The following is a 13,464-nucleotide window of genomic DNA, read 5'->3' as shown; positions in this document are numbered from 1 at the left end:
TTTCAATGGATATCTTCCTAGCTTCCAGCTCTTTGCAGGTCTCTTTTAATATTGCTATGACTTCTGCTTTTCTGGCCGATGCTCCAGACTTGGATGTTTCAGCCGATGTCATGACAATGTCTGGAACATGCGTACCCTGAAACAAATTATAGTGGAAAGCCAATGGGCTTTCTCTTTTGCATACTACATCATGCTCATTGGGAATGTTGGGATACTGAGTCATAATTATGCCACACGGGAGGGATGGAAATCCAATTGGACCCTTAACATTGAAGCTTCCAGCATGCTTCATAGTTTGGTCAAAAATATATGTTCCATAGTCAAACTTTGCCTTTGTTCCCACAACATACAGGAATCTGCCAAGAACAGTTGAGATAGTGGGCTTGTGATTCGTTGGTACCCAATTAGCTGGTCCTATCTTGTGAAGCATTGCATACTTGATGCTCAGCTTACTTGCAGTTAGTTTCTCTTTTAAGGGCCAACTTTTTACCTGCTTGGTTGTGATCACTTGACAAACCTTGTTGTCTATCACTTCAAGCTCGGGTTAAGCTTCATTTGTTCTTGCCAAGAAGTTATTAATCACAGAAGGAGAGAATGAAACACACTTACCTCTCACAAACACCTTTCTGAAGTCCACAATCTTGCTGTTTCCACAATCTTCAGATAGGTTCACCACAAATTCTTTGACCAGCCTCTCATAACATTTGGGAAGGTTTCACACAGTTTTTAATAGTCCAGCTTCTTGAATTAGCTCTAAGATTTCCTTGTTCTCAAGAGCATTTGGAGTCAACTCCCTTTCAACAGCCAGTCTCTTTTGGAGCACATATTTCAACCTGCTGGCACTGGAGGCATAATGGAATGACACATTATCAATAGGTATTTCAGGAATACTTGCAGCAAGCTTGCTTGTTGTAGGTTTCTTCCTTGATGGAATGTTAGGGACATCCCCTTCAACATCAGACTCAGATTCAACAATTTCCCTCTCCTTTCTTTTCTTTGGAACAACCTTGCTCCAAGACTTTGAGGGACCAACCCCTACACTCTTAGCCACAACTCTACTCTTGATAGGACCAGCAGAAGTACTCTTCTTCTTGATAGAGTCTTTGACAGTGCTCTTAGCTTTTGCATTCTTTTCAGGGAAACTTTGGGAAATAGCTTTGCCTTTTCTTCTAGTCATCAGCCTGTTGGCTACACTAGGATTCAATGAGGAAAGTAACTCGTCGTCAGAATACTCATCTAAGTCTATCACATTGGTACCTATTTCAGTAATGACCTTAGTGTGCTTATTCTCTTCGATGTCATCGACATCCTCAGTAAGATTGGTATTCTGATCGCGACTTTACGTGTCTATAAATCTGATAACTGCAAGTGCACAGTCGTGTCGTGTAGTTTTAAAAGATATTGAATCCACAGGGACTATGAATCGATCTACCGTTATCTAAGGTTACTATGTAAAGCTAAGGCTACTAATATTTTGATTGTTTCTAAAAGGGAAAGCTAATCGTGAATTCTAAGAAATATAATAATAACGTATATCAGTATGTATTTCGTCTAACTTAGGTGATCCGAAGGTCCATTGGCTATTGCATGCATTCAATTAAAGATCTTTATTAATTTAGTTGATTAAAAATCCTCCTCTCAAACTCTCGCTCTGTTGATTTAGACCACTATCCTAACTCATAATGTACACTCTCGCCATCCCATTAGATTTAGAAAAGGTTTTGCAAATGAACTTAGTTAATAAAATGCTTGCTTTATGAAGTTGTTATCTACTTAAATCCCCTAGTCTCAAACTCTCGCTCTGTTGACTCGGTTCATGCTAGTATTCCCTAACGTACGCTTTCGCCATCCCGCGTCGGGTTTAAAAACACTTTTTGAAAGTAAATAATTTCTAATTAGTTTTAATATGCTTTCTCCATCCTTAAAACTAATGTCCTATGTCTACTATCTAGTTAAGAATCTCAAACTCTCGCTCTATTGATTTTAACCTTAGTCGGCCTTAAAACCTCAAACTCTCGCTCTATTGATTTTAAGACTCTATTAATTAAATTAGACTAAAACCAAAAACAACTGATATTTAATAAAATATAATTAAGCCAATTTATTTCGGATCCCACGGTTAACTTACTTTACATACCGATATCTTAATTAGTTAGCCAGACATATTGATACGGTTAAACATGCATAAATTTGTTTGATTTATAATGAAAGGCATATTAAATAATATAAAGGCAATAAATAAATAACCTGAATAAAATTAACCTGAAATATATCTGGATCTTGAAGTACTCGAACTTCCGCCACAGGTCGGCTGGATCATTGTTCAAATATTATTGGGCGTAAAATTAAAAGGCAAGGAAAATAAAAATAAATCTAACGTAAGGCTAGATCTATAAAAGGTTCACAACAATTTCCGGTGTAGAAATTGTTATGAGAAAAAGAGGCGGTGAAATAAAATGCAGGAAAGAAATTAATGCTTAGAAATAAATGCTTGGAAAGAAATTCGTTAGCAAAAATTCGGACCCGGAGAACTGAGGTATCAGTCTCCTTTTATAGGTGAGGATCTGCAGATACGTTGCTTGAAAGTAGGGAGTTCTGACTTGGGACTCGAAGACGCACGTCTCCACTTTTTGAGAAGACCCAGGCAACGGACTTAAGACGTGCGTCTCAAGTGGAGAAAATATAGGAACGGTTGGAAACGAGCGTCTCCCTTGCATGACGTGGCAGAGAGACGTTGGAGACGGGCGTCTCCACGTGCTCAAGTGGTTCTTTCCAGCTCCTTCGTGGGCTGGGCTTTGCATCTTTGCATAATTGGGTCTTCTTTGCACCTCTTTCTTACTTCAACACCTCTCTTGCATCTTTTAAGAGTAAATAATAATGAATTTTGCTCCATTTCTTCTTCTTTTCACTAATAGTCTTGATATGAACTTAAAACCTGAAACATCGCAAATACCCGCATAATATCATAATAAAACAATATAATTAAAAGAAAACACTAATAATACTTATGGATTTTAAGCTAAATATACGATATAAAATCGTGTTATCAAACTCCCCCAAACTTGAACCTTTGCTTGTCCTCAAGCAAATAATAAGATAAAAACAAGAGGACAGCGAAATGAAATGCATATCCGCCACGTCGTTCGAGTCGTACTCAGCCACAGAGTGTTTTCATCGGAAACTTATGAGATGAATCTTAGCAATAAACTTACAGTAGCGGCATTAGACAACTCCCAGCATGCATACCAATCCGAATCATGCTATCATAGCTCGACCTTGACTTGTCACCTTGTTTTACCCGTTTCATTCGCGTGCAATCACATTAAGCCCATTATCTTGACACGCACATAGCAGAGTAGCCGGTTAGTGACTATGATCCTTTTATAGAGTTCTGGCACATTTATGTGGTATACTCCTTAGCGCTCATTTGTGGATTGTGGGGAATCAAACCGTAGTCCTTCCTACCAAATTCAGTACCAGGTAACTTCTGAACCAATCAACAATGAGTTTTTAATATCTGAGATTTGTGACTGTTAGGTTAAATGATTGTGTGAGGATCACCTTACTTAGTAGGTACATTTCTGTTGGCAGTTAAGCATATAATAATAATTATATGGATCATACACTTATATTCATCGACTCTCTGCGTAGTTGGTGTCTAAGACGGTGCCGACTGCTAGAATAAACTAATAAGGGTTACTTCAAAATTAAAGTCAATGGTTTCGGTATAAAGGGTATTCAAATCGGTTACGCATACTTAGGGGTTTTAGAGTGTCGGGACGATAAGGGTATTGTCTCGAATCTTTACTCTGGTTTCTATGTATAAGGTAAGTAGCTTCGTACTTCTCGAACGTGCGGGGTTATGCATTTATCGTTTGAAATAATTTTTGTTATGGCTCAAGAAAATGGAAAAGTTATAATAGACACGGGAATATGCATATAAGACTTAAAATTTCATAAATATGCTTTATTGAATTTGAAAAGAAACGTTACAAGGAAAGGAAATAAAGGAAAAATAATACTAAAGCGAGTAATACGACTCCCCCAGACTTAAACGATGCAGTGTCCTCAATGCATAGAAACTACTCCTCGTTGTTGCGGTTGCGAGAACTGCTTGTGCCTCTTGTACGAACACGTCGACGTCCATCAGTAGGAGAGCCATTTGCATGAAGGTTGAGATCATTCAATTGTGTAGCAATTTCTGTGTAATGGCCTTCGGTCCTAATAGCGTAGTCACGGTGCTCTTGTTGCATTTCTCGAATTAGCCTTAGTGTTTCGTTTTGATTTGTCTGCATAGCTTGAAAAAGTTGGTCTTGGCATTGAATTGCAGCATACATGGCATCGAGAGTAATTGGCGGAGGATTATTTTGAGGAGGTTGGTTGAAACCAGCATCTGCTTGGTTGAACTCTTGTTCCATTTCATCCACCGGCTCATTAGGATGTTCAGGTTGGTTTTCTTGAGGGTTTTCATTAACAAGCCTCCAACGCTGAATATAACGGATGTTGATTTTCTCGGGGCATGGCAGTATGACAGTTGGAATTAGAACTTTGTTGATGACCAGAGTGTAACGGCCATCATGACGGGGTGACACCAAGTGAGAGTCACGGCAGTAAGTGAGATCGAGGGACTGAACAGGCATCATGAGATGGGAAAGGGAGATGAGGTCGTCAGCGAGGCCTAAGGCATAGGCCAATGTGGTAATAATGCCGCCAAAACAGAAGGGATTTGTAGCGGGAGCGTTGATGCAGCCTTGGATGTGTTGGAGCATAAATGGTGCGGCGTTGATGCGAATATTATTTAGCGCACAAAATAAGAAAAATAACTCATTTTGGTTTACCTTGTGGTTGTTGGATCTTGCAAAAATAGTGTTACCCAAGACACGTTGAAAATAACGTATAGCGGGATTTTGAATGTGAGAAGTGTGAAGATTCCTCCAACCGGTAGCATTTTCGCCAGTCAGATTAAACCATAATTCAAAAGAGAGTTCCTCCCAAGGTCGGCCATGGAGTTCTTCGAAGATGGTGCGATGAGCATTTGGTGCATTAGAAAATTGCAAGTACGTAGCAACTTCTTCTTGATCTAAATTATATTCACGGTTAAACATCCGAAACTGGATGTTACCGGTTAAGAGTGGTTGATCAGAAGGAGTGTCGTAGTTGAAAGAGCTCAAGAACTCTAAGACTAACGGCTCATAAGTGGGTACGGGTTCGGTACAGAGATGGTGTAGGCTAGATTTTGTGAGTAAACGGGTGACACCATCTATTAGACCCAAAGTTTCTAGACACTTAGTGTTCACGAATTTCGTGGGGACAACTGAACGTTCATAGAAAGCAAGATATTTGGTTCGTTGAGCATTGTCGTCTTCCTCTCGAAAGATAATTTGTGAAAGGTCGGGAGGTGGTCTCTCAGGGCGCACACTTCGGATGACTGAACCCGGAGGCATATTGTGTTTAGGAGAAAAAAGTGTGGAGAGTAAAAGAGTAGAAAATGGTGTGGAGGTTGTGAAGATAAAGAATGGTGGTGGTATGGTTTTATAGTGAGGTTTGAAAGTGGTGGAGTAAAGATGGAATTAAAAGGGATTTATGGTGGTGTTTGAATTTTGAATGGAAGGAAGAATGGAAAATGATGTAGAGTTATGGAGGTGGTGATGGAGGGATGAATGTGGTTTATGGTGTTTAAATGGAAGAAATTATGGGGAAGAGGAAGAATATTGAATGATAAATTTTGAAATTCAAAATTCAAAATTCAAAGTGGGACTTATTGTGGTCTGCGTGGTCAAACGAACAAAGTAGCTGCTACACGCCCTTGGGAGACGCGTGTCTCAGGTGTGCAGTCTGCTGGGGGACAGTGTATGGAGACGGGCGTCTCTTGTCCTTTGCATGCAGATAGGTGGCCCACAGAGGTGGAGACGGACGTCTCCTAGCCTAGGGAACAAGCCTGTCTTGCATGTACTTTTGTGGTCGTGTTCTGACAGGTACAATAAAACATGATAAACAGTACAGAACATTGACATGCTATGTTACTATAAACAGCAAAATATTAGTGACCAGACTGAGTATATTATATGCATTCATGAATATATAGCAGTCAGATAGCAGAATAGATAAAACACAGTAGCAGTGATGAATAAAATATTGCATTTCGAATTAAAACTAGGTACTGAGTGTTAATAGTAGCAGAATAAAAAATGCATAAAATTAAATTCTAAACTAGGAATAAGAAATTTGCTAAAACTAGAAATAAAAATCTAATATTCTAAAAGTCAACATCTAGCCACGTCTGTTGTTTTGCACATTAGAATAAATGTGCTTGAAGACTTCGTCGAATTGAGCATTAACGGTGTCGATGAAATCAAAGAAGTGCATTTGTAGAGTGTGTAGCTCGTCGCGCATATGCTGAACTTCATGTTGAAGTGCATCTATAGCTTGGCCATGTGTGATCGGATGATAAGCATGCTCGATCCTCAGAGGAGTATTTCTCGGGCAACTGATTCAGCGGATGCAGCAGGATGTTGTTGTTCAGGCTCGACATCAGTCATATCTTCAGATTGATCTTCTTGTGAACCAGTAGGAGTCTCAGGCTCATACTCAGGAACAGGTTTATCTTCGGGTAGAGGCTCATATTCAGGCACAAGAATATCCTCGGGCATAGGTTCATACTCAAGGACAGGCTCGCCTTCGGGAGGATTCATGTCATAGTATCCAGGAGGAGTGTCAGGTTCAGATTTCGATACTTGCATGTCATCATCAAAATGTTCATAGGTTTGTGGAGTTTCAGGAGATGATTCTCTATCAGGAATCTGACCATAATAAAGCTAGTTAGCAGGGTTGTGCACACTCGTCCTTGGATTCGGTAAGGTGAACTGATCCAGTACTTTGTTATCAATAAGGAGGTCAAACTGATCAGGGCCAAGGTTTCCAATGATACCTCTGTTAAAGCAAAATTGAATGTCCATGGAGTTATAGGTACCAAAAGGTGTCAATCTAAGCAGTGGTATTCTCAGACCAATAGCATTTGCAATCATAGTGACGAATCCGCCGATCATAATAGGTGAAACTTCGTCTTGCATGATGCGCTCGAAGTTTGCTAGCATAAATGTAATAGCATTAACCGGACGATTCTGAGAGGTGCAGAACATGATGAACAACTCTTCTCTGGAAACTTCAGTGACATTCTCAGGTTTACCGAAAATGTAGTGAGCGATAATCTTATGCAGGTATCTGAAGGCCGGATTATGAATGCTCTCGGATTGAAACTCATGCTCTTCAGGATTATCGTTTCCAGTAATCTTACCCCAGAAATTTTCCAACTCCCAGTAAGCAAGATGTTCCTCTGGAACTGTGGTGTATGCATCCGCTCCATTAGGGATATCTAACATAGCAGCAAAATCACAGACACAAAACTGATATTCCAATCCAAAGAGTCGAAAAAGAATAATTCCTCTCCTCACTCCTTGTCCACAATTAGGCAGATAGGTCAATGAGCTCAAGAACTCCATAGTGAGCTTTCGGAAGGTACAGAATTTGCGGAACAGGTGAGAACTGGTCCAACCGATTTGGTTCAGCAAGTACATGACACTTTCGTCGATTCCTAACTTCTCCACAGTCGGGGGATGAGGATAGCGAGTCAAACCCATTTGCCTCTGAGCTAGCTTAGCATATCTCGCTTGTTGTCCTCTTCCTCGAAACACAACTTCCATATTGTCGACTTCTTGCATCTTGATGAGTTAGTAACTAAATAAGCCTATAAGTCGAAAAGTATGAAAATTAAGTCAGAATTAGGCTAGCGTTGGTAGAAATAAAAATTAAAAGATGTAACAAATTATAATAATTATAATTATAATTATAAAAAGATGAGATTTTTATAACAATGATTTAAAATATTGATTATAATTATAATAATTATTATAAGTGGTAAAAAGCATAAAAAATTAAAATAGAAGATTAAAATAATAACAAGATAAAATAAAATATTATATTTTAAATAAATAGAAAAAATAAAAACAAGAATAAGAATAAGAAAAATGAAATAAAAATGTGGGTTGTCTCCCACTAAGCGCTTTGTTTTATGTCGTAAGCTCGACGATTTAAATGAAAATCATTTTCTCGAATGAGCGGGCAGCTCGTCAAGTTTTAAAATTTGAATATTTTCATCGTTCTCGAGACGATGGTAATGTTTAAGACGTTTCCCATTTACGACAAAAGGTTCGACTGTTTTTCCTTTGATTTCTATCGCTCCGCTCGGAAATATGTTAGTAATTTCGAATGGACCAGACCATCTAGATTGTAGCTTTCCACGAAATAATTTTATTCGAGAATTAAATAATAGTACTTTATCCTATGCTAAAATTTTTCCTAGATATACGCTTGTCGTGCCATTTTTTTGTTCTTTCTTTATAGATTTTAGCGTTTTCGTAAGCGTCTTGTCTAAGCTCGTTTAATTCGTTTATGTCTAGAATTCGTTTTTCACCAGCAGTAGTGTAATTTAAGTTTAAATTCTTAATGGCCCAATAGGCTTTATGTTCCAATTCTACCGGGAGGTGACATGATTTTCCATAAACGAGTTTGAATGGGGTGGTTCCTATTGGAGTTTTGAAAGGTGTTCTATAAGCCCATAAAGCTTCATTTAACTTGGATGACCAATCTTTTCTAGATATAGCAACAGTCTTTTCCAATATTTGTTTTATTTATCGGTTAGAGAATTCTACTTGTCCGCTTGTCTGTGGATGGTATGGTGTAGCTACTCGATGATTCACTCCATATTTTCGAAGGAGTTTTTCAAGGATTCTTGTAATGAAATGAGATCCACCATCTCTAATTACCAGTCTTGGTACACCAAACCTAGGAAAGATAACATTTTTAAAGAGTTTGATCACTACTCGTGTGTCGTTTGTAGGAGAAGCGATAGCTTCTATCCATTTCGAAACGTAATCGACAGCTACGAGGATATATTTATTTCTGAATGATGATGGAAAGGGACCCATAAAGTCTATTCCCCAGACGTCAAATATTTCTACTTCTAGAATGCCTTTTTGAGGCATTTCTTCTCGTCTTATGATATTTCCGGTTCGTTGACATCTATCACAGTTTATAACGGCAAAGTGAACGTCTTTCCATAGATTAGGCCAGTAAAGTCCAGATTGGAGGATTTTAGCACAGGTTTTAGACGTGCTAGCATGTCCTCCATAAGGGGCTGAATGGCAATGCGTTATTATACTTCCTATTTCTTCCTCAGGTACACAACATCTAAAGATTCCATCGGGGCCTCTCTTAAAAAGAAGGGGGTCGTCCCAATAGTATTGTTTCAGGTCATGGAAGAATTGCTTCTTCTGTTGGTAGCTTGGATCAGGGGGAAGTACACCAGCGGCTAAGTAATTTACGAAATCCGCATACCAGGGTGTAATGGTCATTGCAAAGGTGGTTGCAGCAGGTTCGTCGGGATTATTTCTTTCTAGTTGAGCTATACGCTTATCGTAAGGAAAATCATCATTAATAGGTACGGTTTCAGGTTCTAGGTATTCTAAACGAGAAAAGTGATCTGCTACTACATTTTCTGTTCCTTTTTTATCTCTTATTTCTAAATCAAATTCTTGCAATAGCAAGATCCATCTTAAGAGTCTCGGTTTAGCATCCTTCTTGGTTAATAGGTACCTAATAGCGGCATGGTCGGTGTATATTATTATTTTGGCTCCTACTAGGTATGAGCGGAATTTATCCAAAGCAAAAACTACAGCTAAAAGCTCTTTTTCAGTTGTAGCGTAATTCATTTGAGCTTCGTCCATAGTTCTACTTGCATAGTAGATAACGTGAAGTTTCTTATCTTTTCTTTGACCTAGGACAGCGCCTACAGCGTAATCGCTTGCATCACACATTATTTCGAATGGTTTGGTCCAATCAGGAGGTTGCATGATGGGTGCGGAGATTAATGTTCCCTTAAGGGTTTTGAAGGCTTCTAAAAACTTGTCATCAAAGACGACATCAACGTATTTCATTAGTAGTTCGGTTAATGGTTTAGTTATCTTCGAGAAGTCTTTAATGAAGCGTCGGTAAAATCCAGCGTGTCCTAAGAAACTTCGTATTTCTCTAACGGTTTTTGGAGGTTGAAGGTTTTCAATAACTTCTATTTTAGCTCTGTCTACTTCAATTCCTCTATTCGATACTATATGTCCTAGCACAATCCCTTCTTGTACCATGAAGTGACATTTTTCCCAATTTAGGACTAAATTAACTTTCACGCAACGTTCTAGAACTTTTTCTAAATTCGCAAGACATCCTTCGAAACTTTGTCCACATACGGAGAAGTCGTCCATGAAGACTTCCATAATATTATCTAGGAAATCGGCGAATATTTCCATCATACATATTTGGAATGTCGCAGGTGCGTTACATAATCCGAATGGCATTCGTCGGTAGGCAAAGGTTCCAAAAGGGCAGGTGAAAGTTGTTTTCTCTTGGTCATCAGGATGGATTGGGATTTGGAAGAAACCAGAGTAACCATCTAAATAGCATAAATGAGAATGCCTAGCTAAGCGTTCTAACATTTGGTCTATGAATGGTAGGGGAAAATGGTCTTTACGAGTGGCTTTATTTAGTTTTCTGTAATCTATGCACATTTGCCAACCAGATTCAATTCTTTTGGTTATAGTTTCTCCCTTCTCATTCTTTATCATCGTGACTCCTCCCTTTTTAGGTACTACATGAATAGGACTAACCCATTTATTATCGGATATGGGGTAGATTATCCCAGCTTCTAATAATTTCAGAACTTCCTTCTTAACTACTTCGCTCATGATCGGGTTAAGTCTCCTCTGATGTTCTCTAGAGGTTTTCGAGTCTTCCTCGAGCATAATTCGATGCATACAGACAGAAGGGCTTATCCCTTTGAGATCAGATATCTTATAGCCTAAAGCTGTTGGATATTTCCTTAGGACTTCTAATAGTTTTTCGGTTTCAATCGGTCCTAAGTCAGCATTGACTATTACAGGTCTTTCAAGTTCGGTATCTAAGAATTCATATCTTAGATTGTTAGGAAGTGTTTTGAGTTCGTCAGTCAGTTACTAGGAGCAGGTGTAGGTTCAGGTGTTGGTGCTAAACATTTGGTTAAATTTAGGTTTTAGTTTTCTTCTTGTGTGTCATCATCAGATGTTTCGGTTATTGGGATTTCTACGATTTCAGGGTTTTCGAGTGGTTCGATCTTTGTTTCTCTGACGCATTCATCAGTGATATCCATGAAATAACATGTGTCGTCAATTGCGGGTGCTTTTAAGAAGTGAGACAGAATAAATTCAATCTTCTCTTCTCAAACTTCGAAGGCTAGTTTTCCTCGTTTAACGTCTATGATTGCACCAGCAGTTGCTAAGAATGGGCTTCCTAATATGATTGGGATGTTGGAATCTTCCTGGATATCCATGATGATGAAATCAGTCGTGATGTAGAACTGACCTACTCGCACAGGGATATTTTCCAACATTCCTACAGGGTATTTAACTGAACGGTCAGCCAGTTGAAGAGACATTCTCGTTGTTTTAAGCTCACCTAGTTTTAGTTTCTTACAGGTTGAAAGAGGCATCAAACTAACACTAGTTCCTAAATCGCATAAGGCTTTGTCTATAACAGTCTTTCCTATTACACAGGTTATGGAAAGACTACCAGGGTCTTTTAGTCTGGGAGGCATATTGTTTTGAATGATAGCGCTACATTCTGCGGTAAGCGTTACAGTTTCGTTATCCTCGAGTTTCTTTTTGTTCGATAGAATTTCTTTTAAGAATTTAGCATACGAAGGCATCTGAGTTATAGCTTCTGTGAAAGGTATGGTTATGTTTAATTGTTTCAGAAATTCTACAAACTTTTTAAATTGCGCTTCGGTTTTGGATTTAGCTAATCTCTGAGGGTAAGGAATTGGTGGCTTATAAGGTGGTGGTGGAACGTAAGGTTTCTCTTTTTCAGATTCCACTTCGGTGTTGTTTTCATTTGTTTTAGCAGTTTGATCATCAGTTGATGTCTTTTTGGTTTCCTTTGGCTCTTGTTGTGACATGGGTGCGTTTTGAGTTCTAGGATCGATAGGTTCATCGTAGTTCGTTCCACTTCGCAGTGTAATCGCGTTTGCATGTCCTTTAGGATTAGGTTGTGGTTGAGCAAGAAACGTGCCAGCAGGGGCAGCAGTAGGTGCTTGTTGTTGAGCTACTTGTGAGATTTATGTTTCTAACATTTTGTTATGTGTAGCTAAAGCATCTATTTTGTTTGATAATTGTTTTAGTTGCTCGCTATTATGAATATTTTGATTTAGGAAGTCCTTGATGGTTTGTTGTTGGGAAGCTATGAAGTTTTCCATCATGATTTCTAGATTTGACTTCCTAGGGGCGTTTGGAGCAGCTACAGGCGCTTTTTGATAGCCAGGTGGGACAGCAGGTGCTTGTCCAGGCGCGTACAACACATTGTTGTTCTTATACAAAAAGTTTGGATGGTTCTTCCATCCAGGGTTGTACGTGTTAGAATAAGGGTTTCCTTGAGCGTAGTTTACTTGATCAGATGGAATACCAGTCAGGAGTTGACATTAGGCAACGACGTGTCTAGTTAATCCACAAATCTCGCAGTTAGGTGCTACAACAGCCGCGGTGGCGGAAGGAGTGATGGTTAAGTTCTCGATCTTTTGAGTTAAAGCGTCTACTTTAGCGTTAACGTGGTCTATACCACTTACTTCGTACATTCCTCCTTTGGTTTGGGTTTTCTCTAGAGCAGCTCGTTCTCCTCCCCATTGATAATGGTTTTGTGCCATGTTTTCAATGAGGTTTTATGCTTCGTCATGGGGTTTGTCCATTAGAGCTCCGCCAGCAGCAGCATCTATAGTCATTTTAGTGTTATAAAGTAGACCACCATAGAAAGTATGGATGATCAGCCATGGTTCGAGTCCATGATGAGGGCATAGTCTAAGCATGTCCTTGTATCCCTCCCAAGCTTCGAAGAGTGATTCGTTATCTTTTTGGGTAAATCCGTTGATTTGACCTCTTAGCATAGCAGTTTTGCTAGGCGGGAAATATCTAGCTAGGAATACTCTCTTCAGTTCGTCCCATGTAGTTATGGAATTAGAAGGCAGGGACTGAAGCCACGCCCTAGCTCTCTCTCTCAAGGAGCAGGGAAAAAGGCGTAAGCGAATAGCTTTAGGGCTAACGTTGTTAGCTTTGACAGTGTCGGCATATTGCACGAACACGGATAAATGGAGATTAGGATCGTCTGCAGGGCTTCCAGAGAATTGGTTCTGTTGGTCAGCTTGTACCAATGAAGGTTTCAGTTCAAAATTGTTTGCCTCAATCGCAGGTGGTGCGATGCTTGAGTGCGGTTCAGCTCGTGAAGGAGCGGCGTAGTCTCTAAGAGGACGAGGGGCAGTCATCTCTAACTTCGGGGTAATTTGATTGATTTGATCAGTAAAGATCAATTCCTGAGAAATCGGAATTAGTTCTACTTCGG

At 39.3% G+C, this 13,464-nt stretch overlaps 1 protein-coding gene and 1 non-coding gene across 2 annotated transcripts; one reads left to right on the top strand and one right to left on the bottom strand.

Moving 5' to 3' along the window:
- Positions 1-715: 715 nt before the first annotated feature.
- Positions 716-4,640, bottom strand: LOC131629672 (uncharacterized). The gene is made up of 2 exons (XM_058900453.1): positions 4,336-4,640; positions 716-1,337 (listed from the first exon to the last, which is right to left on the bottom strand). The coding sequence occupies exons 1-2, from the start codon at positions 4,638-4,640 to the stop codon at positions 716-718; spliced, it is 927 nt and encodes a 308-aa protein (XP_058756436.1).
- Positions 4,641-12,905: 8,265 nt separating this feature from the next.
- LOC131629680 (small nucleolar RNA R71) lies at positions 12,906-13,012 on the top strand. The gene has a single exon (XR_009292075.1). It is a non-coding gene; the product is annotated as a small nucleolar RNA R71 (small nucleolar RNA).
- The last annotated feature ends 452 nt before the right edge of the window (positions 13,013-13,464 follow it).

This window comes from Vicia villosa, unplaced genomic scaffold (assembly GCF_029867415.1).
Source record: "Vicia villosa cultivar HV-30 ecotype Madison, WI unplaced genomic scaffold, Vvil1.0 ctg.000589F_1_1, whole genome shotgun sequence".
Classification (NCBI taxonomy): domain Eukaryota; kingdom Viridiplantae; phylum Streptophyta; class Magnoliopsida; order Fabales; family Fabaceae; genus Vicia; species Vicia villosa.
This window is presented reverse-complemented; position numbering and strand designations above follow the sequence as displayed.

What these genes read in the sequence shown, in the direction of transcription:
- LOC131629672 (XM_058900453.1), bottom strand. Translation starts at nt 4,640, where the DNA reads ATGCCTGTTCAGTCCCTCGATCTCACTTACTGCCGTGACTCTCACTTG. An exon ending in CCAATTACTCTCGATGCCAT is followed by an intron (nt 1,338 to 4,335) that starts GTATGCTGCAAT and finishes AGACACGTAAAG; the next exon opens with TCGCGATCAGAATACCAATC.